General features: G+C 38.6%; 1 protein-coding gene across 6 annotated transcripts in view; it reads left to right on the plus strand.

Annotated features, from left to right (window-relative positions):
• Positions 1 to 23361, plus strand: part of PARD3B (par-3 family cell polarity regulator beta) — a 402580-nt gene that overhangs the window by 261776 nt on the left and 117443 nt on the right. For all 6 annotated transcript variants that reach the window (XM_042040921.1, XM_042040922.1, XM_042040923.1 and 3 more), the window contains 2 exons: positions 280 to 486; positions 1469 to 1697. In XM_042040921.1, coding sequence (XP_041896855.1) covers positions 280 to 486; positions 1469 to 1697 — 436 coding nt within the window. The remainder of the gene's footprint in view (positions 1 to 279; positions 487 to 1468; positions 1698 to 23361) is intronic.

Below are 23361 nucleotides of genomic sequence, written 5' to 3' on the forward strand. Positions count from 1 at the left end.
GCCTCATTCTCATCACTGGTGTGGGCTTTACGGTGGCACAGAGCGAGCCAGCTATTGCCCATCACTTTGTCAGACCTGTAAATTGTGTGCCATTCCCTGCTAGTCTGAATGGGGTATCTGCTGAACTAGGTTTAACTTGATGTTATTTTTAGAACAAATTACATTGATTGCATACTATTTCAAAGGCCCCAAGTAATAAAGTACACAATTAAATGTATCTGACTAGTTGAATTTCTCTGTGTGGTTTTTGGTATAAAAACTTAACCATTTGTTTTCCAGACTCTTCTGGCAAAGATTTTGGTCCTACTCTGGGATTAAAGAAGTCCAGTTCTCTTGAGAGTCTTCAGACTGCTGTGGCTGAAGTAAGGAAGAATGAACTCCCTTTTCACAGACCCAGGCCTCACGTGGTGCGGGGTCGGGGATGTAACGAGAGTTTCCGAGCTGCCATTGACAAGTCTTACGAGGGACCTGAAGATGGAGAGGAGGGTATGTTGTCGATGGCACTGACTGAGGGAACCACCTTCACTTAGCACTGCTGAGGGCCAACTCTATAGAGCACCATGAGCAAGTGATTTAGTCCAGTTGAAAAGCTGATCACATTTTAAAAGCTGTTCACATCTTCCGCTGAACAGAGCTGTCTTTGTAGTACCCCATCCAACCTTGACTGGGTTTAGTGTAAAGTCTTTCACTGATCTCCTTTGGGGCAGGGGTGGGTTGGAGGATTTAGAACTCAATCCTTAAATAATTACGTTTTTCAACTTCAAGAAGCAGCTGCTTTCTTCAGATTACATTAAAAATTATCTCTCTTGTTTTACAATTCCCCCTTTTCCAGTCAGGAAATTTGTTTCATGTTGTAGATAAGGCAGAGTGTATTGATAGCACCCTGCTGCTCGTTCTGCCACTATGGGTTTTATAGACCCCAGTCTGGAAATACATCTCCTTTAGTACGGAGCGTAAAACTGTGCTTGGATCCTGAGCCCCCCAAATTGAAAGAACACAGCTCTTTTCCAGCCAGACAGAACGTTTTATCTATTTCTTGTTCAGCCACTAAAATAGAAAGATTCCAAGGAGTGAATGAAGTCTTTTTGTTGCATAGGTTGGTTGTGTCAGTCACCACAATCTCTTGTTGAAGTAAGCTCTCAGTGTTTGAAACCCAGCACATGGTTTTCTTGAGCTCATGGAGGTTAACAAGCTAAATTTCAGATAGAATAGTACTTTACTCTGACAGGATTTTTATATCAGGAACAATAACTAGAAAACAATTCATAAAAATAATTCTGTCTTTAATTTACAATACAAATCTGTTTGAATCCACTAGATCTGTTTAGTCTGCTTTTTAAATTATTCAATTAAATGAGTAAGTGTTGTGAGTCATTTGAGCTCTTGTAGACACTCGTTGCTGTATTTCCCATGTTTGTATTTCAGTGGCCCGTAGCCATCCTCACTGTTTCTTTTTCATTCTGTGCAGATGGTGGCTCTGATAAGAGCTCTCACTGTGGTCAAGAAGCTCAAAATGTGGAGTCTGCCCCTCCAGGGAACCCTGAAATAGAAGATGCAGAAATCAAAGCAAAAAAAGACAAAAAAAATAGGGAGAAAGAGAAGAAAAAGGGCAAATCTAAAATCAAAGAGAAGAAAAGGAAGGAAGAAAATGAAGATCCAGAAAAGAAAAAGAAGAAAGGCTTTGGTGTCATGTTGAGGTATGGCATTTTACAAGGCAAAACAGTCACCCATTCTCGTTATAAGATAGGAAACAACCAATGCTCTCATAAAGTAGTGGAAAAATTATTTCACTTGGACTCAAATAATGTTTATGTTATTGAAAAAGAAAGCAGTTTATACTTTTACACCAAACTTGTAACTGCGGCAGAAGACATTTGGCAGACAAAATGTCTTTTTGTGCCTTTGAAATGCATTCCCATATGTCAGAAAAGATTCAAGGTTTCAAGCTTAAAACAAGCACGTATCGATGGGGAAGGATTTGTGGGGAGTGTTTCTGAGTAATACAAGTTCTGCTCCCACACTCAGACCTTTACCTTCTCTTCCCTTGCATATTTGCTTCCTTCACAAGCTGCGGGGAGAGCAGAATTCCTTGGGTTAGTGTAAAAGGCCTACTAACATTTGCAGTTGCTGAAAACCACTACCTGTGATAAAATCTTAGCTTTGTGGCTCCAGCCATTGCATGCAGTGAACAAAAGCTCACTGTCCTCCCTGCCCAGCATGCAAGTGTTTGAACTTTTCTGTGGATATTTGTTCTGTGTCTCTGTATATGCTGGAGTCATCAGAGTTCTTCAGGCTGTTTCCTTGCTCTTGGTGGAACCTTTGGTGCTGTAGGCACTCTGGTTGCTATCACCCTTCCTTCTGGTACCTGTTCTGTCTATTGAGGATTTAAGTGTTTCTGTTTAAGTAGATCTTGGCATTTGATACAGGGTATGTGATGAATTTTTTTGGTCACCTGGAGGAGATTAAACTGAAGGACCATGTGGTTACTTATGCCACTGAACACTTAACATTAGCTTTAGGAGGCTATTGGTGTTTCTTGTCATGCTGTATTGTAGACAAGACATATATGAAAGCCACAATCATTGCTTAGACAAGGATACATTTAACTAGTAATCTAAGAAATTCAGCTGCAAGATCATTCACTGATTATGATCTTCATTAGGACGTATAATGTATGAACTTCCCTTTCTGCCAACTTTCTGTTGTTATGTCCTCTAAAGTAAAATTACTTGTGTTATATTAACATGGAAAATTTTGCTGACTTTCTCCCATGTATCAGCAATTGTTCTATCAACTTTTGAACACTGTGCAGACATTGTAAAAAATATTCAGGCATGCCTGTGTGCCAGATTTGCATGATTTCAACAGTTGTTAGTGTTCATAAGATGAAGGTGCCTGACTATACAAGTCTGCTTTCAAATGGGGCTCCTCAGGAACGGAGGAGGTGTGTACACACATCCGTGCATTGCACGTGCCTTTGTGTTCCTACTGTTTAAAGAAATGGGCCTTAACATGGAACAGTAGTCAAAAACGGAATAATTAGGAAGGTGACATCAAAAACTCTATCTTAAGCTTTATATCTATTTTCATTCTTTTTAGCTCTTCGGCATGAGTAGGAAAGAGGAGGGGAGTGGCACAGATGTGTGACGAAAGGATAAGTACTGTTTCACATATCAAAGATACATAGCAGATTCAAAGTTTGAATTGTAAAGTCTCACAGGAGGGGTATGATATCTGAGCCAGAAAGAACATGGGATGACATCAGAATCCAAAACAATCTATTTTAGTTGACAGAAACACTGATAATGGTCAATATGCAAACCTGGAAACAGTAGGTTACCATTTGTAGTGATTCCCTTTTTCAGAATATATTCCACATTTTGGTAATATAGAGGTTTTTACATCTGCTCTTTCCATAAGCTTGTCTTTGGTTTAGATTGATAGTCTTCCCAGCTGACAGTAATTATTAATAATATTTATCTGTATGGCAGCACAGAATGGGAATTTCTATCCCACACCATTGAAAATCTCTACAAAACAGCAAAGATGGAAGTTACACATTATAATAAACAGAGAAGGGGGAGTAGGTACGAACTAACAGCTCAGCTGGGAGATTTTTAGAGGTCCTGCATCCTTGTCAGTATTTTTTCCAGAATTCATAGAACTTGAAAGAAAATTCCTTCCTGAAAAGGTGAGAGTCCTAGGGAATCCTAGCCATCATAGAAGGGAAAGAAAGGTACAGACCTGTAAAGTAGAGATTGAACAAGAGCAACCAGTGTGAGTTTACAAAGGAATTTGGGACCATAGGTCCTGGGCAAGGTGAGCAAATCCAGGCTGGCATTTTTTCAGACAGAAACTGCTGCATGAGACATGAAGAACAAAACCAATTGATCTGAATGTTTTTAAAAGAAATAATAGGGAACTAATAGTGGAATTTAGAACAGGTCAAATACCAACTAAATATTAGATTCAAAAGGTATTTTTTCAAACTGGAATCTTGTACTGATGTGAAGGGTGAGAAGTGTCAGGAGGGATGGGGAGGAGGTTTGAATGATAAGTATTTTAGCAACACGGGAGGAAAGAAGCATCCAGATTTTTTATGACGTTGTGGGAATGAAACTGGCATGTTTTATTGGTAGAACATCTGTGGAAGGAAAGAGAGACGTTTAAGATGACAAAAGTTGTGAGCTTCTGCAGCAGGCAAGGTGGCTACTAATTCTTGGTATCTTAAGAGAAAGAAGTAGAGAGAAGTATTTAGAAACTGAGATGAGCCCAGTTTTTCACATGATGAATTTAAATTGGAAAGGAAACCTGCCACATAGAGGGCATTAGAAATGTAAACATTGTAGTTCAGCAGAAAGCTTAATGGAGAAGGAAATCTGTGCCTTTTGTAAGTACAGTGGTGATTTTGCCGTGAATCCCCCATGAGTTAGACCACCAAAAGGAGGAGCAAGAAATAGAGCCCTTGTTAGACTGACAGGAGAGATAAAGCCAAGGGAAAAGAAGTTATGAAAGCAAGTGTCAGGAGTGAGAAGAGGAATTATATTCCTGGGACCAGGCGATGTCATGAATTTTTTCATCTTGTCTGGTGACTGCAGCCATGTGACTGATCCTACTGGGAGCTGGAACCCCTGCTCTGCTATGTTCCTACTGTTTGTACTTCGTGGGCAGCTTTGTTCAGAGCTATTTCAGCTGTGCCTGCATGGTTCTGCTGTGCTGTGAGATGCATCCAAACAGAAAACCAGACTTGCTGAACCCATGTCAAAATTGGCTTGAGATAAGTAGGAATTGAGCATCTGTGGCAAAAGCTCCAGGACCAGAAGGACAATGAAAAAGAGAGATTTTGCCAGAAAGCTCAGCGCTAGTTAAGACACATGCGTTTTCTGGTGAATGACGTGGGGTCAGGTGTAAAGGACAAAAGAAAGTAGAATTTGAGGCTGAAACAGCTGCTGGAAATGTCCCACTTGTCTACAGTGGGATTTTTGTGCTATGCTTGCTGGGTCACACTTACAGCTGTAACAAGTTTTGCCTTGATAATGGCCATGTGCATTGGCTGGTTTCTGCTTTATAATCAATAACAAAGCATTTCAAGGTATTAAAACCAAATCCAAGTATTCAGCTGTAGTACAAGAACTGTTGAGCTTTAGTCTTTTGCATCTGAGATTTTTGAACATATTGGAATTGCTACTGCATTGGTTTTTTGCCTTTTTTTTTTTTTAATTTAACAACAGAAAATAGCAAAGCTGTTAGCAGTTGCTAACAGATTTCACTTAGTGCCTCATCTGTTGCTCAGCTGCTATTTACTTGTAGTTCCTGGTCTTTTTTTACACATGCAAAAAGAAGAATGATTGCTTTCCTGCTAAGCTTTTCCTTGATTGAAGCTTTATTTAGGTGACTGTGATTCAGGGAGACCATCAAGAAATCATGCTTTTATTTTTGTAATCATTGTTTTTTAAAAAGTCCTGTTTTTTCACACAGTATTAACTGAAACTCTTGGCTGCAGCATATTAACAACTGTGACATTTGGGCAAAGTAGGTTAATGTACTGGAGGTTTGAAACGCAGATGACACTGGTTAAAGTCTCTATAATCCAAAGTACTGTTTCACTGTGGTGCTGACTGCACAGTGTTTTGTTTCCTTGGTTGCTTCGGATGCACATATTGCCTGCCTTAGTTCTGAAGGTGTGTATGTGCTGTCCAAAGACAAACAAAAGTTGACTCTTAACTGGTTTTGTGTAACATTGGCCAAGGAGAGTTATATTTTACTTTTTGATGTTTTCTGGCACATCGTGCTGTCATTATTCGCTAATAACGCACCACTAGACAACAGACAGAACAGTAAATTGATACTGTGTATCAAGAAAATGACTACATTAAATACTTTTCATTACTGGAGCTGTGACTAAATGTATACTTCAGTCTCAGGAAAAGGCTAGTGTCTAGCATCTACACTGAATCTTTTTCAGAACAGAAATAATACTGAGTTCTGTGCAGATACATTGGAGCAGCAGGATTTCACAATGCCACATTTGATTCTTGGCTCATCCCTTTTCTCACGTTGAGCTGACTGATTCTTTCAGGGCACTGTGAGTCTTAGAAGGCTGCTGGACCACAAATGAGCTTCCCTGTACCTTTTTTTGAAGGTATTCAGTATTTTCAGGAGAAATGCTATAGTGCAACAGCATATTTGTGCCTTTGAAAAAAAGTAGTGTGTAGTGTCATTGTTTAGAACTGTCAAAAGCTGTGTGAGGAGGCTGTTTGGAAGGGTTAATTAACCCTTTGGTGCAGGGTACTACAAATCCCTGATGCTGAACATTAATGCAAAATGTATTACCACTTATGACCGAGAATGCAAAACTGATCTAACCAAGAGGTTAATAAAATAAATTTTAAAATTATTCCTCAGTTTGTTAGGTGATGAACTCCAGATTTTAAATTTGTGGTCTATAGTTATTGAATTGCCATGCTTTGAAAAACTATCAAAATATTCTCTTCTAACAAAGGTAGGCTTTTTGTTTCTAAATTAAGTTGGCAGAAGACTGAACCTTTAAATCACCAGGGAAATGTGACCTCTCCCATGCAGTGCAGTTGTGTATCCTACTCCCATAGCAGTTGTTACAGTGCTGGAGTATACATAAGTCTGTGGCTCTCTCTACCTTTTCCAGATAGTGATTGTAAAAATTCTAGGCAGCCCTTTCAGTTTTATGGATATGAAGGTAAGATAGCTAATGGACTGCAGCCACACCAATGGCATTTTAATAGGTAGCTCCCCCAGGCAGAGACCAGGAGGCTGAAGTCATAATTATTTTTTTGTGGTATAAAAATCTAAGAGCAAGTCTGTAATTGGTGACTCAGAGTAAAGAGTTATGCTGAACTGGAGTGCAGTGAGAGAGCACTCTCTCATTCAGTCTTCATCTCTAGGCTGGACTCAGGAAGAAAAAAACAACCAACCTTCTTCATATAAAGCGGTGCTTGTCAACTTGACTGTTTCACTAGAAAATATTTTAAAAATTAGTGTAGGTGAGAAAATGTCTATCCCCCAGCACTATTGTACATCAACCATGACTTGCATATTTGTGCACATATATATATAACTGCAAGCCCAGGGAGCAGGAATACGTATGTGTGTATTAGTTAGATTTGCTTTTTTGCTCTTCAGAAAGAGTGCGATTTCCCACATAATAGTTCATCTTAAATTATTTACCTTCCATTTCACAATATGAGCCATGAATATTTTATTTTTTGTCCCTTTAATTTGCCAATTTTCCTTTGAGCTAAGTGCCTTAGTGATTTTAATTTTTCATTCTAGTTGGAAGACAGAAATGACCCTTTTTTCATTACTACTATTATAGGCCTTGTGCTCAGAATGATACTTTTTACAACCAGCACTGTTGAGCCTGTAATGGTATTGCAGAGTAGATAGCATAATATACAGATATTGACTTCCATTAAGTATGGCACTGTGATAACTTATGGAGAGATTTTTTTTTTTCTACTCTGTTGCCCTTAGAAGTTGAGTGTTGTAGAAGAAAAGGTAGCAATATATGACAAAGGAGCAAATAATAAAGATGTGACTTGTTGAGAAGGGTGGGGTATATAACTTTTTAATGTATTTATCTGTGTATGATGCTGGAAATCAATATGGACATGGACAGATAAAAAAATCCCCACAACTAGATTAAATTATGTTTTAATTAGGCTAAAGTTATTTTAGATATTTTTTGTCCTCAATTGCGAAATGATCCGAGATGGATCATGTGTATCTGAAATACAGCATCAGTTAATGAGGCAGATGAGTTACTTAGAGGCCTTGATTTCCTTTTGCATAATAAAATTCCCACTTTTCATTTAGGTAAATTAGTAAATAAAACTCCACTTTCCTTTAAAGAGCATAAGAACATGAGAGAGAGGATATATCTAGTCAATTTAATCTACTTCAAATTTTTCAAGTATCTTAAGCAAAAAAAACTAAACAAACATTTCATTTTACATGTATGGCTTTTTCTTTTTCTCCACCATATTAATTCCTCCTTGGCTGCATTCATAGACAGACTAAAGCAGAGAAAATAAGGGGGTTTTGTGCTAAAAATGATCATGCAGACTGCCTACTAAAGGCTGATTTGTTTAATTAAGCATCTGTTCTCCCCTTAATATGCATGCATAAATCTCATTAACGTTAGATGTATGCAAGTGCAGTGAAGAATAGACCCCTCACTCTCATTACTGAACTTGGATAACAAGATTTATATTTACTTAACAGATCAGAGCAGAAAGTTCCCTCTGACTATTTAAAAGGACTCGAAATTACAAACTGTTTGCAAGGAGCATGCTTTTTGTGAACTACTTGCATGTTCACTTCAAGTTGAAATATCATTATTCAAGTCATTACTAAGCAAAAAAAAAAAAAAAAAGCAGTGTGCTCTGTCTGTGAGGATTAACTTTATACATTAAATTCTACTTAAATGGTTACTTGCCTATTTCATACTGACCTCTGTGCATGCCACAACTGCTAAAAGTAAACTCCAGGTGTTTTCTGGAGGTAGCATATTTCTTCTAAGTGTCTGTCTCTAATCTCCCAAGAAATGTGTTCTGCGAGAAGTGTCCTAGAAAGCAAAGTGTATTCTTGAGGAATACTGAACAGTGCAGCACTGTGTTCATCCGTCATTCACCAGAGTTGGCTGTTACTTGCTCTAAAATCTGGCTGAGGATAAAACTTGAATTTCCATGTTTTCTATATAAATTGTGGTGCATTGGGTATTTCTGTAGATAATACAGATGCATTATGGTTAAAGGTCCTAGAGTGTTTAGAGTCATGCCCACAAGAATTAGAATTAAGGCTTCCTGTGCTGTACTTTAACCAATAAATACATGTTTTGCTCAGGAATACAGTGCAGAATATAAGTTCTACCTTGACACCAAAAGAAACAACAGGGTTTTGCTGATTTTCTGAATCAGTAGTTCTTGTAACATGACCGTGGTAGACAGGGGGATTAGGGGATAGACAACAATTATCAGAGAAATGATACAGAAGGGGACTCCTGACAGATTCCTTAACTACAGGGTGCTGGTGGGTGCTGGTTTGATAGGTATTGGCATTAACAGCCATCTGTAGAGAAAATTAAATGTACTCATCTCACTGAATTATGATCTATGCCACACAACGCAGTCAAACCAAAGTAATATTTATATTATAGTGCAGAGTCATTGATTAAATACACATGGCATCTCAAATCCAGTTGACATTTTAAGTCGAAATGATTGCAGACATGCGGTCATTTATTTAACTATTACTTTAAAAAATGTGTCTCTACTTGTTATTAATAGAAGAAAGTCAGACCTGACCAATATTTCAATAGGCTGACCTTTTGTTTTGCTGACATATAAAAGGAACAAAGCTCCTTTTGGGGTAGTCACAATTTCAGAGCATATGAAGTATGCTAGCTTCAGAAAAAACCTGACCCCTTGAACTACTCTGTCTCTTTCTTCCCACTTTTTTTCCACACAGTATTTTTGAAAGAAAATGAAGAAGAGATGGTTTAGGAGATAGGAAAAGTTTTAGGTTTAGGATTAGATAGGCAAATGTTTAGGAGATATACTGTGAGAGAGGCTTTGTTTCAAATGCCTGCTCTGCTACTGATTTCTTGGGAATCACTGGTTAACTCAGCTGCTCTGAGCCGTAGTTTCTACACAAAAGTTATCCTCTGTGCTTGTAAAAAATGAAAATAACAACATTTCCCTGTTTATATTATCATTGTTCAGCTAAACCTGTTAAAAATTAAATGCGTTCAAAAACTAGTCTGGTTACTCCTGTAACAGTGTAGCAGGCAAATAGTTTTATTCTTAAGAAAATGAAAAGTAGTAAGCTTTCATATGACTTTCTCAAACTAATTTTCCTCCCCATACCCATTCTTGTTTAATGTGGGCAAATTATTTTTTTCTCTGCAGATTAGTCCTCTTTTTGTCCTTACTCTGTTGTCCTGAAGACTAGCAGCATCTTCCCCCTTTCACAGAAGCCCTATATGGGATGCCATCTTTTCATGAACCTTAAACCCACTCAGCAGGGCAGTGTCTAAAATTTGCTGACTTACTACACAGCACACTGAAGACATGACCACACAGAAATTTCTTCCCTTTCTGTTTGGACTCGTGTTGCTTCCAGATTATTATTATTCTCCTGTGGCTCATACTGCCGTGTCCTGGTTCTGAGTGCTCACACCTGCCCCTGCCAGCTCCAACTCTGTTCCCTTCCTGCTCCTGTCTGTATTACCTGGCTGCTGTGGTCACCTGCTTTGAGCAGCCACGAGCACTCACAGCCTTTGAAGGCAGCACTTTGCCTTCTACTGCAGCATTTGCAGCAAGTCTGGCAGAAAGGGTTTTATGCAGCTTTCAACTTCCCTGAGAGTTGCCTCTGCTGCAGAACGTCCACCATGTGCATGAGCATTGGCAAGGCTAAATAAATGATGAAGTAAGGCTTTACATCCTTTCTGCCCCAGCTGCTGCTTCCCGTCTCTGTCCAACGGCAGTGAGGAAAGCTCTTTATAGCTTCCTGCTCTGCACCACATTTTGGCCATGTCCCATTCACCTCCACCTCTCCTCATTGGTTCGGATGTGAGTGCAAAGGTGCAGGATTGATCCTTACCCAGCAGTTCCAGCTCATTCAGCTGTTAACTTAGCAGGTAACTGGTGTTCCTATCACCTCCAGCCCTTCATCCTGGACAACGCTTGTTTGTCACCAGGTTTCTGCTTTTGTTACTTTCTCCTCCTCTCTCTACCCTATTCTGCAGCCTGGGCTCTCTCTTGTCCTGGTTGTCACTCAGCTTATGCAGAGTCTTGAGTAATAAGCCCAGCAGAGTTCCTTAGTCTGGGCTCTGCACTCAGTGTGGGTTGCTTCTACTCTATGCCTTGTCATGAGCAGCAACTGCTCTGATTTCTCAGTGGTCACGATGCGGTTTGGCATTTACCATAGAAGTTAATTATGCTATCCAGTGCTCCCCTCACAAAAATATTTACATTCAAAGAATCTTCCCCTGCTTGCTTCCTTTATTCAGTGAAAATGACATCTCTAGGGTCTTGGCTTGGTGCATGCGAGAGAATTTGATCTTGCTCTTTAGAGATCTTGGAATAATTCTTAGGGGTGAAAATGAAGAGGCCTTCTCCTTTTTCCCTTTCTGTTCTTGCAACTTCCCACTTTTGCTCTATTTTGCTCAATATCTGGAGAACAAACAGTAAAGAATGAATAGAAAGTGACTGGGGCAAATATAAAATGTTAGCCAAATGCTGACATGAAAAAACCTGTCCCTCTCTGTGTGTTAAAAATTCTGTATGTATATTTAGTACAAGATACATGGGCCACTAAGTGTCTGCTATGGCTCTTTAGCATTTAACTCCAGTATTGGGTTTGAAGTAATGAACTGCATGCCTGTGCCATTCATTGCCCTTTATTTGAAAGCAGTGAATACCTGGCCCCACACTAGCCCCAGATTATCATCAGATTGGTTGGTAGTAATGTGTAAATAGAATTGTAAAGCTATTTTCTGGGCAGAAGGCCACAATTGTTGTTTGCTATTTTCCTTCTAACCAAAGAAACCTAGTGTGTAATGAGTCAGGCACTGTGCATTCTACCCCTGTCATCTTTGAGTTTAGCTTTTTATCCTCTGATGTGGAAATCTGTATTACAGTAGCTCTGTATAACAGACATCCTAATGTTCTGGTTTTAATTAAAATTAGATTGAGGAAATAAACAATTCAAAGAAGTTAGCTTTCCTTTTTGTGTCCACCCCCAGCCCCCTGCAAAGACACTTTCCATATCCTCTTCTGTGTTTGGAAGTGTTTGTTTTCATTCACATGCTCTTGGATTGTTCAGCCTCCCGAACAGACAGCTTCCCTAACAGACAGCGAGGAAGGACTCTCAAGGAAGCTTAATGTTACTCATTTAATCTTCTTAGCAATACATATTTTTAAATTATTGATTTTTTTTGGTCTGTTTGGTTTGATACAGGCTGCAATTGAAGATTTCACAAAACCAAACTGCACTGCTTCTGAGAAAAAATTTTCACAATACAGCTGCAGATTAATTCTAGTGACTATATGTGTGTATAGATACACCAGAGTGAGTGACTTAGTTACTTGAAAAGAAATTAGCAAATATTTCTTCCCTTTAAAATGGCAGATTATTATGATTGTAAGTGCTGCAATAGGTTAATGTACCTCTTCATCCCTGAAGACCTCTGCCTCATCTCTTTTGTAATTAATTCCTGTTTAGGCTATTTTAGCTTGGTTGTCATTTGTTGCTTCCCAAACCATCAGTCATCTGCAGCAGTGGAGGGTGCTGTAGGCAGGATCAGGCAGAGCTCCAGGAGCTCTGGGCTGAAATGGCTTGGGAAGATAAGAAGAGAAATTTCTAGGTATAGATTTGCTTTGAACCCTCTCTGCCTATAGCAGTGGTGTCAGCTGCTCTGTTCCTACGTGTCAGACGTTTGCTAATTTCAGTAATTGCACAGTGGAAGTTGTATTTACATATGTGTGGTATGAATGCTGACACTGTTCTGTAAGGCCACTACGAGAACCTCTAAATCCTGTGGTGCTGTGCCTCTCTGCACTGCGCAATTTGTTGACTTGCCTGTGAAGTCTGGTGTACCCTGTGAGCAGGGAAAACTGATTTGGCAATGCGAGCTTGCTAATTCTGAGTGGATAACTGGCTTTAGTCCCCAATGCTGAAATGAAGCGAATTTTGGGTTATTGCATCTCCTGCATGGAAAATACTATTAAAAATCTGTGTCTTAGAGATACTCAAGTATTTTACAAAGACTTACATGTTTCTGGCAATCTTGGAGGGGAGGAAGGAAGTTGCACTCTTACAAAATATGTGTTCTAGTGGTCTAATTAGAAACACACCAAATTTTAGGCAGTCTAAAATATGCTAACAAAATTATTCCAATAACAGTATATTTATTTAGTTCATCCCTAACATTTATTCTGGTTTAAATACCAGCTTCCTCTGCCTTGTGGGGATATTCAGATTGGAGAAAATGAGTTTAATCTTTTTTGGTTTTAGGCTAGAGTTTAAAGAAATTGAAAGATGATGTTCCTGTCATAGTGGGAAGAAGGATCACTACTGGCCCTAGATTAGCTGTGGAAAACTTACGTTATACCATAAACTGCTGTCCATGCACTTGTATGGAATTGAAAGTGGAGCACAGACAAAATGATCTTTCACTAGAGAAGATTAAAAAGAAGAAAAAAAAAAAGAAAGAAAAGTTACCAGTTCCTCTAGAACAGGGGAAAAAAAGTGAGGATTGAGGTTCAGAATAAGTGAATAGTTAGATTTACTTGAGTGTTAAGGCCTCAATCCAGCAGAACAAAGCAATAGACTACAGGTGTATTATATGTGCTTCTGTCTTCCTTGTTCTAGGTCTTTATTGAAACAATACATTTACACCATAATAAAAGGCTACGGTGGAGCTAAAATTAAAATATATAGGTAACTATGGGAAGTGTGTTTGTTATTTGTAAAGATTGTGTGTGTGAGTTTAATTTACTCATCACATGTAGAAACCCAAAATTTTCTACCTTTGCTATTTTAACCTGTTACCTTATTCTTTTATTTTTATGGAACTCATGTGCTAGCACATAAATCTTTGAAAGTATTGCATATTAGTTTCCAGAATATCAAGTAAAAAGCCGTGTCTCTTTTTTTGACAAACTATTTCTGTCTCTATTATAAAGAACAGCAAAAGATTAGGAGAGAAGGTGATGGATTTACATGTTTGCATACTATAAATACCTTAGGCAAGGGGAGCAAGGAGATGCTTAGGGGCTACATAGACTAAAAGGAGCTTCTTTACAGTAGAATAGTCTTGTCACATCACTGTATCTGCCTCATCTTCTCAAGGTCACATAGACACTCAAAGACATTGAACCAGCCCACGCCTGGAAAAAAGCATGTTTGGCAGAGTATTGTATTAATGGCTTCATGGGACACCAAGAGCATTTGTTGATCTTGGCTGTCAGTTTATTGTCTTTCTCAGTCTTAGTTTATTTTGTGTACATCAGCCATTCACTGCGTACCTTGGGACACAAATTGCCTATAACAGATCAAATTTGCTGGTCAAAGGTTCACTCACTCTCTCTCATGAGGCTGTTTGCCTGTGATAGCACTGGTGTCTGTTGGCTTTGATACCACAATTACTGCAGTAATATTGTAATGACTTTGTACACTCATTAAAGCTCCATAGAAAGTTCTAGTGTTCCAGGTAGACAACAACAAACTCCTTGATCAATCTGGGATCTCCTTACTCAAGCAGATTTCTTTGTGAGGAATCTTACGTGTTGTATTAAGAAAATACAAGTCAGCCTGAAACCAGGAGAATGATTTCTGTAGAGAGAAATTCTCATCTACAGGGGCTAACATTTTAGGTTGTCCAGCCATGTTTAGACCAGTTCCATCCTTAAATTTCCATGTAAGTAAATGGAAAATTATGAACATACAGGTTTCTGTTTAATATCCACCATGCAGAGCAGCTACAGACCTAAACCAAGTCTACAATATAAAGGTTGATCTGGAAATCTGTAATATAAGTCAGAGGAAATTTCGTATTTAGTATTGATCAGAGAAGGAATAAAAATATGAAATTAAATTAGTTGCATAAAATGTTAAGCTGATTTATAAGCAAAAAGGAAAAGTTTGTAAATTAAGCACTGACGTATGATGTTTTCACTCTGTTTGTAAATATTGACTTAAAATGAGCTTTAAAAAGCAATTAAAAATTAAAATTTGTGGTTGGTAGCTTTCTCAAGGAGCCAGTTTCAAAGTCTGACCAAACAGAAGAGTGAAACCAAAATAAAACATCAGGGAAGAGGAAAAAAAGCCAAGCTGGAAAGCAACTTAAATTGATACAGTGTCTGTATACAGACAATTGAAGCCATGAGATTTAATTAAAAGTACCAAGTGGATGTTGCTATCAAGAATGAGACAGTGAGACTTAAATAGAATTTCTCTGAATGTGTATGGAGAATTTTAAGAGCAAGATAAGAAAAAGAATAATTCTACTGTTGGCTATAGAGAAAGGTATTCACTGAAAAACAGCTCAAGCTGTGGACATTTTCCAGGACCCCTGGGTACCAAATTTCAAGGATAACCAAATGCTCTATAAAAGCATCTTGTGATCAATTATATTGAATGGCACAGAGGAGTTGCATTGAATCAACAGAGATGACAATCCATTTGGCTGAGCAAAGAAAGATCATTACGGACCTTTGATACAGCAGTTTCAGTTCCGTATCTGTCCATTTTGGAACTTGGACTTGTAATAATTGTGTTGGTCTCTTGAAAAAACAAAACTTTAATAAAGTCAATATACAGTAGCACTTCTCAAACATAGAACAAAGGAAGATGATAAAGTACTGCAGCTCTCAGGTTTTATGACCTCTTGCTTTAGCACAGATACCGTTTGTGCATTTAGATGACAACACAAAAAGTCCAGTGGTCAGACTGCATTTTGCATGGCCAGCAGTGAGATTTAGGGTAAAAATGTTTACTGTTTCATGGCAAAAGCAGAAGGAATAGGGATCAGCTGCAGAAGTGATCAGACCTGATTGCAGAAAATGCAGTAGAAGTACCAAGAGAAGCAGAGCAGATTGGTCAGAAGGAAGGGTTGGGGGAACTTAAATAAGCAACAGTCATTTCAAGATAGTGGATAACATCCTGGAGCCTGTTGGTCTTCCTGAAATAAATAACAACAGATGTTTTAAAGAGATATGGATTGGTCTTAAGCCACAGAAATACAAACATTGTGGCAAAATTCTGCAGTCAAACCTTGCTGAACTTCATGGAAGTCTTGTACTGGATGAGGCCCCCAGAGTGTTCCTGGGTCTGAACAGGTGTGAGCTTGAAATGAGCCAGCATGAAGTTGTGAATAATGCTTTTTCCCTTTGAGTTGTAAGGCTGTAGGAGAATTAACTCTAGTCCCAGTTCCATGTGGGCTTTGGAGTGATGAATATTTTTTCAGCCTTGCTGGGGAAATCCTAGCTTGAGACTATGAGAACTGGACTTGGTAAGACCCACTTCTTTCCCTGAATAGGGAACCTAAAACCAGTATATTGAAGTTCTCTGTTTCTTTCAATAACTCAATATCAGATTTTTTTTTCTGCAGAAATACATTTCAACTGATAGTCCTGAAAACTGCTGTCTAAACTTAGAGGTATTTCTGCTACTCATTTATTCTCACTGGTACACAAAGATGTCTGAGACCAAATTAATTTTGTAGCTGCATCTTTATAATCCCATTGTTTCTAGTTGTGTTTCACAAGAATAATTACAGATGGAATTTAACCTTTGTAATGCATAAAAAAAGAACAAAATGCAGGTTTTTGAATATTATCTTTGCTGGGGTTTAGGGTTAAAATGAGTAAAAAAATGGGAGAAACTGATTTTATTTACTTAATATATGGCAGAATTCCCAGAAGCAGCAGATCTGTGAAAGTCCTATTTGCACTGTGTAGCACTCAGTGTTGGGTAGGAGAGGAAACAGGCTTTTTGTCCCTGGGAATTTTTAGATTTTCCTATAACATTTTGCCTGTGTTCAGACAACAGTTTCAAAACTCAAATATTGCTATTTGGTTAATTCTGAAAAAGAAAAGGGTTGGGTCAGTTAAAAATATGCATTTTTATTCTCACTTCTCATTTTTAGACCCTTTTAATAAGGACTGAGATGGATATTAATGTGAAGAGGCACTTCATTTAAAATCCTTTACTTACTGTGAAAATATTTACTGTGAAAATACAAGAAAACCTGACATTTTTTACAAATCCATTTGTGACATTACTGAAGAACAAAGAGAAATTGCTTACCAAACAAGCGCCCAGTAACCTCCATTGTCTCCTTGCTTCATAAAGTTTCAAAAACTTTATGAAAAGTTTTATGAAAACTTCAGGAAAGAGAAATGGTATTTTATAGTACTTCAGGAAAAGGCCTGTAGTGATTGTCATACCCAAGGTTCAGCATCATAAAAAGTGTGCATGATGGGACTGAAAAACGTAACTTCTTTTGTATAGTCATTGCCGTTATTAATTCTAAAAATCTGGCCTGTAACACTTCTAGAACATGGAGCAGAACTAAAAAGAACTTTCATGTGAAATCAACTCCTGATTCCAAAAATGTCTGTAGAAGTAATAAGAAGCTTCTGATAAGGCACTCACTCATGGCTGTGAGGAACAGATGGTGATGGCCAGTCAAAGCCCTGCTGCAGCCCATGAGGTTCTGGTAGGATTTACTGTGGCATTCAGAGTGCTCTGAGGAAAGTAAGAAACCTGCTCAAAGTAAAACCGAACATCATGGGCTAATAGACATACTCATAGGAAGGCCACTCAGCAGATTCAGCTGAAAGGTTATAAGATGAAATGAGTATTAAAGAATGATGGCAACTCTCCAGGAGTGGAGAGGGAATACTAAATGTGAAAATCAAGGCATATCGTTGCCCTCCTTTATGCCTCTTATTTTGTTAAAAGTGAGGCTGACACTGTGTGTCTTTTTTAAAGAGAAGAACACTGATTTAAGGGTTTCCTCAGTAGTGCTCTCCTCTCTGTATCCCCTGAGCCCCACCCTGTGTTCACAGTGACAGCAGTGACCAGTGCCCCGTCCTGCTGGATAAGGGACAGTGAGAGAAGTGCTTCCACCCTCCAGTAGCCTTTCCCAGTCACTGCAAAGAAATCTACCATATAATATGAATGAATGAAGGAAGGAAATACAGTCAGGGATAAAACAATCCTTTTCATTCCCTTCCTTTGAGCCCTGTAGCAGTAGCTTTCCAGGTTTCCCCTGCCTATGCCAGCCAAGGATATGTTTTCTTAAAAAGAATGCCCCACAGAGGTCTCAATGCAGGATTTTCCTGTGTTGTAACTGGTTACAGTTTGTGTCCATATACAGATGCCCTTCACAGCTTGTTTCCAAAATGAAAGTTGGCATTATGCTTGTTATTGTTCAGCTGTACATAAAGTGAAACAGACTTTCAAAAATCATTTGCAGAAGATTTGCTGTGACTATTGACATTTTCTGACAACCTGATTTTTCTTGTAGACCTTCCACTCTCCTCCCACCTCTCGCCACCTCCCAATTCCTACCCTGCAAACAGCAGAAATGTATTTGGGAAAATGAAAAAGTTATGAATCAAACTTTGGAGGTATTTTTTAATTGACCCTGGGTGGACATTTAGATGGAGCTGATAGAAAGGTTGCAGATGTTCTGTATTAAAAAGTCTCTTTATATTAGATGATGCTGTGTCCTGCATCAAATGATTGAGTAGTCTCCTGTGGAAACATGCATTTACCCCTCGTACATTCTGAGCAGTTTCAGTTATGTACATATTTCATCTGTCACTGAATTAACCTGAAAAGTCTATGGGTAACCAGATCCCTGGGATGGAAGGGCTTGCTTGATGCTTGTTTGATAAAGAACTTTTTTTTGATGCTAAAACTTAACAGGCTTGTTCTAAAATGAAGCCACTGATATTTCTCTTGGAACCATAGGCTGCATAGCTTAAAAGCCCAGCATGTCACGTAGAGACTTTGTTCCAGTTACGTATTTCATCGTTGGCACCAAGTAGTGTAGACTAGTTTGGGGCAGGGTTTTTTTTTGTGGTGGGTTTTTTGTTGTTGTTCTTGGGGGGGTTGGTGGTTTTCTTTTTATTTTTGGTGGTGGTGGTTTGGGGGTTTTTGAGGGGTTTTTGGTTTTGTCGTAGTTTTTTTTTTTTAAATCCTGACCAAGAATGGTATTAACCAAAACTGGCTACGTGCACGTGTATTTTCATTAAAAATGGGTAATGCTGTCAGAGAAAAACAGCGAGAAATTCTAGAGACTATAATATAAAAATACTGATAATTTTGGTATTTTGAGTAAAACAGTATGAACTGGGATTGAGTTTCAGGCTAGAGAAATGCTAACTTTAAGACTAATTCAATTCGAAGCCTTTGTTACAAGCTGCCTCTTACAATATAGCTGGGAATCCATAATACTGTATAGTTTCACTTGCATTACATGAAAACATGATCATTTGCTTTTAAAAAAAAAAAAATCACTTCATTTTTAATGTTGTAATCTTTTAATAATGAGTGGCTGAACTATCTCTGTAATTCATTACCCTTTCAGCTGTTAGATGAATGGGATATGTTATGGTTTATCATTATTCTCCATGGTGGCAAGGAGAACAGACTGGGGATTTAAATCGCCTTCCACTGCATGGGCTATAGACATGCTGATGACTTGCTGTGAGATTACATTTAGTTCCAGGATCTCTCGTGCTTCAGAGTGTAATGCATTTGGTTGCCATGATGAACAAAAGCTTCCAATGGTTTATGTAGGTATACTAGGAGTGAAATGAAAGAGAAAGAGCAAAGAATGCAAGTAAAATGTTGCTTTCTTTTACAAATGACTGGTTGAGTACAGAGGAAAAAGTAATAAATGTATGTGAGAAGGGAAACAAATATAGTAGTCGAAATATTATATGGACATCTACGTGTGTGTGTGTAGATATATAATGTGAAATACAGTATAATCTTAACATTGTTATGTACATACTTAGGACTGCACTGGCTCATTACCCATTGCATCAAGGATGCTCAAGTGTTTATTATGCTATTTACCAAATTATAGCTATTTCCTGAACAGCCGGCCTCCGCTGAATATGCTTGTATTCTGTCCATCTTTAATAATGAAGCCTGCACTTTGGGGCAGAAACATAGTCTGGCAATGATCAGCAGGAAATAAGAGAGAAATTGGTAATCTCTTTAGCTTCACTGTTTTATGTTGTTTACTTGCTTCTCCCAAGTATTCTTTTGGGGAACCTGGGCAGCAGAGGTCAGGCAGCTGAATTTCTTAGTGAGTATTAGGAACTGGGCTGAAGAGCAAACAGATATTTAGTAAGTTTTTTATAGTGGTTTTTTCAATTGCATCTAAAATTTAGCTAGTCAACTCTGGGTGGAGTGTTGTAATACTTTTAATAAAAAATATGTGTTTATTAATTTATAAATACCAGTTATGTTTTTCAACTTCTGCATAGGTATGTAAAATGGATTATATGTTAATAAACACTGCTGGGAGGTAGAGGGACTCAGAGGAGTTTTTGAATATTACCATTTATAGTGGTGGAACTTTTACTTTTTTTCAAATACATGAGTCAGTTACACATGCTGTTCCTCACGCTTTGTAGCATTGCTCCAAAGTTTAACTTGGTAATGCAGTGCTTAATCATAAATTTGATTTTATTTCATTTTAACATTCAGAAAAATATCCTCAATGAGGTTTAAGGAAACTGTTTGGAATATAAATGTTGGCATATAATCCCTTCAGTTATTGAAAAAATAGTCCAATCAATCTCTAGGTTGGCTTTTTAGCTCAAAATGCCTTAATGTGACAGGAATGCACTATAATCTATGAAAGGAATGTCTTAATTTATCACAGAGCCCATTACTTTTGAGTTATATTTTGTGCTCTGGGTATCTGTACTTAATTCTTCACAGATAACATAGAATGAAGTCTTGCCTGTGATGCATTTTAGAAAATTGAGTTTATTGTTTTCTTTTCCAAAGAAAAGAGTGGTTTCTCTTACTGTGGAGGTAAGTGCAGTGCCTCATAAGTTTTTGGAATGCCCTTGTAACTCTACAAAACCAATGTTCTCGAGGTCTTAACAGCCAGCTGTGGAAGCTGAGCATGCCTTTGTGGGGAGAACATAGCTGGATCCTCTGCAACTTTTGCATTTCCCTCTCCACACCATGAAGTTCAGTACTTCATACTCATTTCTCATGTACTAGAGAGTGCTAGTCTGGATTAAATGCTTGAATTTAAGGTACATTGAAGACAGATGTGATCAACATTATTCTGTGTGTTTGGACTTTGAAGAACCTCCAATTCTATTTAGGATTTTGTATGATGAAGAGTTAAATTCTGTTTTAAGGTACTTGAATCTACCCAAGACTTGCTGCCAATTTTTGTTGCTAACAGAGATGTTCTCCAGCCCCTAACTTTGTGCATCTGTATTTGATAAGGCTGGCAAAATGTATTTGATTAGGGTGGGTTTTTTTGGAGCGGCCATTCAGAGGCAACTTTCTTACGTACTCTGATGTGTGTCATAAAGAAAGGTTTTTCACATTAGTGAAGTGCTTAATTACTTCGGAGCAGCCTAGTGGCTTTGGGTTTTAGACTTATTTGGACTGTAAGAGTGAAATGTAACAAATGTTACCATCTGCTGTTCTTATCCTGCCGCCCCCCCCCCCCCCGCCTTCCCTCTCGATGCCCCAACAGACTCCCTTCCTCTGTTTCATCCTTATTGTCTGATTCAAAAATCTTGTCAGGGTACTTAAGGCACGTCGTAGCTTCAAGGCATGAAGCGGGAGATCAGCTTTTCCCAACCAAGATTCCACACTTGTTCTGTGAATTAAGGGCTTTTACAAAGGTTAGCCAGAACTATAACAGCACCTTTTTTTTCTCCTTGAAAAGTAAACTTGACACATCTGTCACGTCTGAGGACTGGAAATTTCTGGCTTCATAGAGGAAAATGTGTCACTGCGGTGTGTGTCTTCTGACCTAACTATCCTAGAGATTTTTGTTCCATTTGTCTCCTACAAGCTTATATAATGAAGGAAGTCTCCCTAGGCATGATCAACCAAAGAGAGTGAGTAAAATACAATGGTTTCAATCAAGGTTTCTGCTAACCCAAGTTAGTTGTTACTCTTCAGTCAAAGGTGCTACCTTTCACCGTGGCAACCAGTAATAATTATTCTCTTCACAGACATTGTGTGGATTTTCACTAGCCACTGGTCACAACCTTGTGCTTAAATTTGTAAGATGCTTTTTCTGTTTTGAATCCTAGTGTTTTATCCTTTTCAGAAAAATAGATTCCCCGTGACCTGAATTTCTGGAGTTCTGTGATGATCTCCAGTGGGAATATCTTGATAGGAAATGCTACAGATTTCTTTGTATGAGCCAGACTGTATTCCCAGCATGTGTGCAACCAATTCCAGGAAACTTGGGTTACTGCTTTTCCTGTAGAAATCTGTCCGTAGCACAAAGGAACTACCAAAATAATTAAAGAGAAAGCCTTAAAACTCACATGCTGCCCAGTTTATTATTACTGAATTGTGTTCAAGAGCCCTCATTTCCAGGCACAATACAGAAATTTGAACCCATCTGAAGTTATTTCAAGGAGGGATGAGGAAGGCAGTGAAAAGCACTAGTGATATTTTTGAAAACTCAGTTTGGTTTCTCTGAGTACCTAACCTTGACACTGAGATTGTTTTCTAGGGACCCTGGAGTACTCAAAAGTGGTCAGCTGTTGCAGAGTTAAGGGCCCTAGAAGCCCTGGCTTCTTCTACCAGGTTGCAGCTGCCACAGGGTAGCAGCAATGCTGCTAGCAGAGGAGTGGAGGGAGACAGGGTGGTTGGGTTTCCTCCCATCTCCTTGGGCAGCATCCCAGCAGACAACTCAGGGGCTGCTCTGGATGGCTCCTTCCAAGGGTATGGGATGGAGGAGAGCAGAAATGCTGGTCTGCCCTGGAGCTGCAGGCTGTAAGGTCACACTTCGTTACAGGAAGTCAGGTGATCTCCGAAGAGTCACAGTTGGAGGCCTCATTTATTTGATGTTAGATTGGGGTCAGACAGGTTTTTTCACTACAAGGTATTAAGTGTCTTACAAATCTTTATCAGATTTTTTTTCTTCCTGTTCTGCAGGGGTCTGTGGGGGGCTTCATAGAAGCTGCCAAAGCAAAGAGCAACTCCACCCTAAAAACTGAACATTTAAAGCACGTGCAAAAAAAAAGAAAAGGTGCAGCAAAGCTTTCTTTGGCACTGCATAATGCTGTGGAGTGTCTTTCCCTACTGAACACTCATTGCAGGCATTTTTGATTTTTAGCGTCCTGCACTTCTGTGAACAGGATTCGTGTGGTCAACACATGATCCTGAAGGTAATTTACCTTGCGGTTTTAATTGGGTTGTTACTACTGACAGAATAAAGCAACACATGTCTCATCTGAGATACTTCTGCAGAGTTTTTCTTCCTGTGCCTGCTTCTGGTAGTGCTTTTCTGACCATTATCAGGATGGTCCAGGAACAAAATATCTGAACAGAGCTTCATTTTCTCTCAGGTCTTCTCTTTTTCACACTGTATCTACCTTTCTCAGACTGGAATATCATTATAGAAATTTGATGCCTCTGCACATTTAGCTGTATTTCTTTAGCTAAGCATAAAATTGAAGACCCATTTTACCTTATCTGTGTGGGGAAGCGAGTGAGGGAGTGTACTTTATATGCTATATGAATGTTAGTTACTCTTTGGTAAAGAAGTGACAATAAACACACTGCTTGTAAAGAGGATTC

Source organism: Corvus kubaryi, unplaced genomic scaffold, assembly GCF_017639235.1.
Source record: "Corvus kubaryi isolate FWS band 111438036 unplaced genomic scaffold, C.kubaryi_AGA036_p1.0 37396, whole genome shotgun sequence".
Taxonomy (NCBI): domain Eukaryota; kingdom Metazoa; phylum Chordata; class Aves; order Passeriformes; family Corvidae; genus Corvus; species Corvus kubaryi.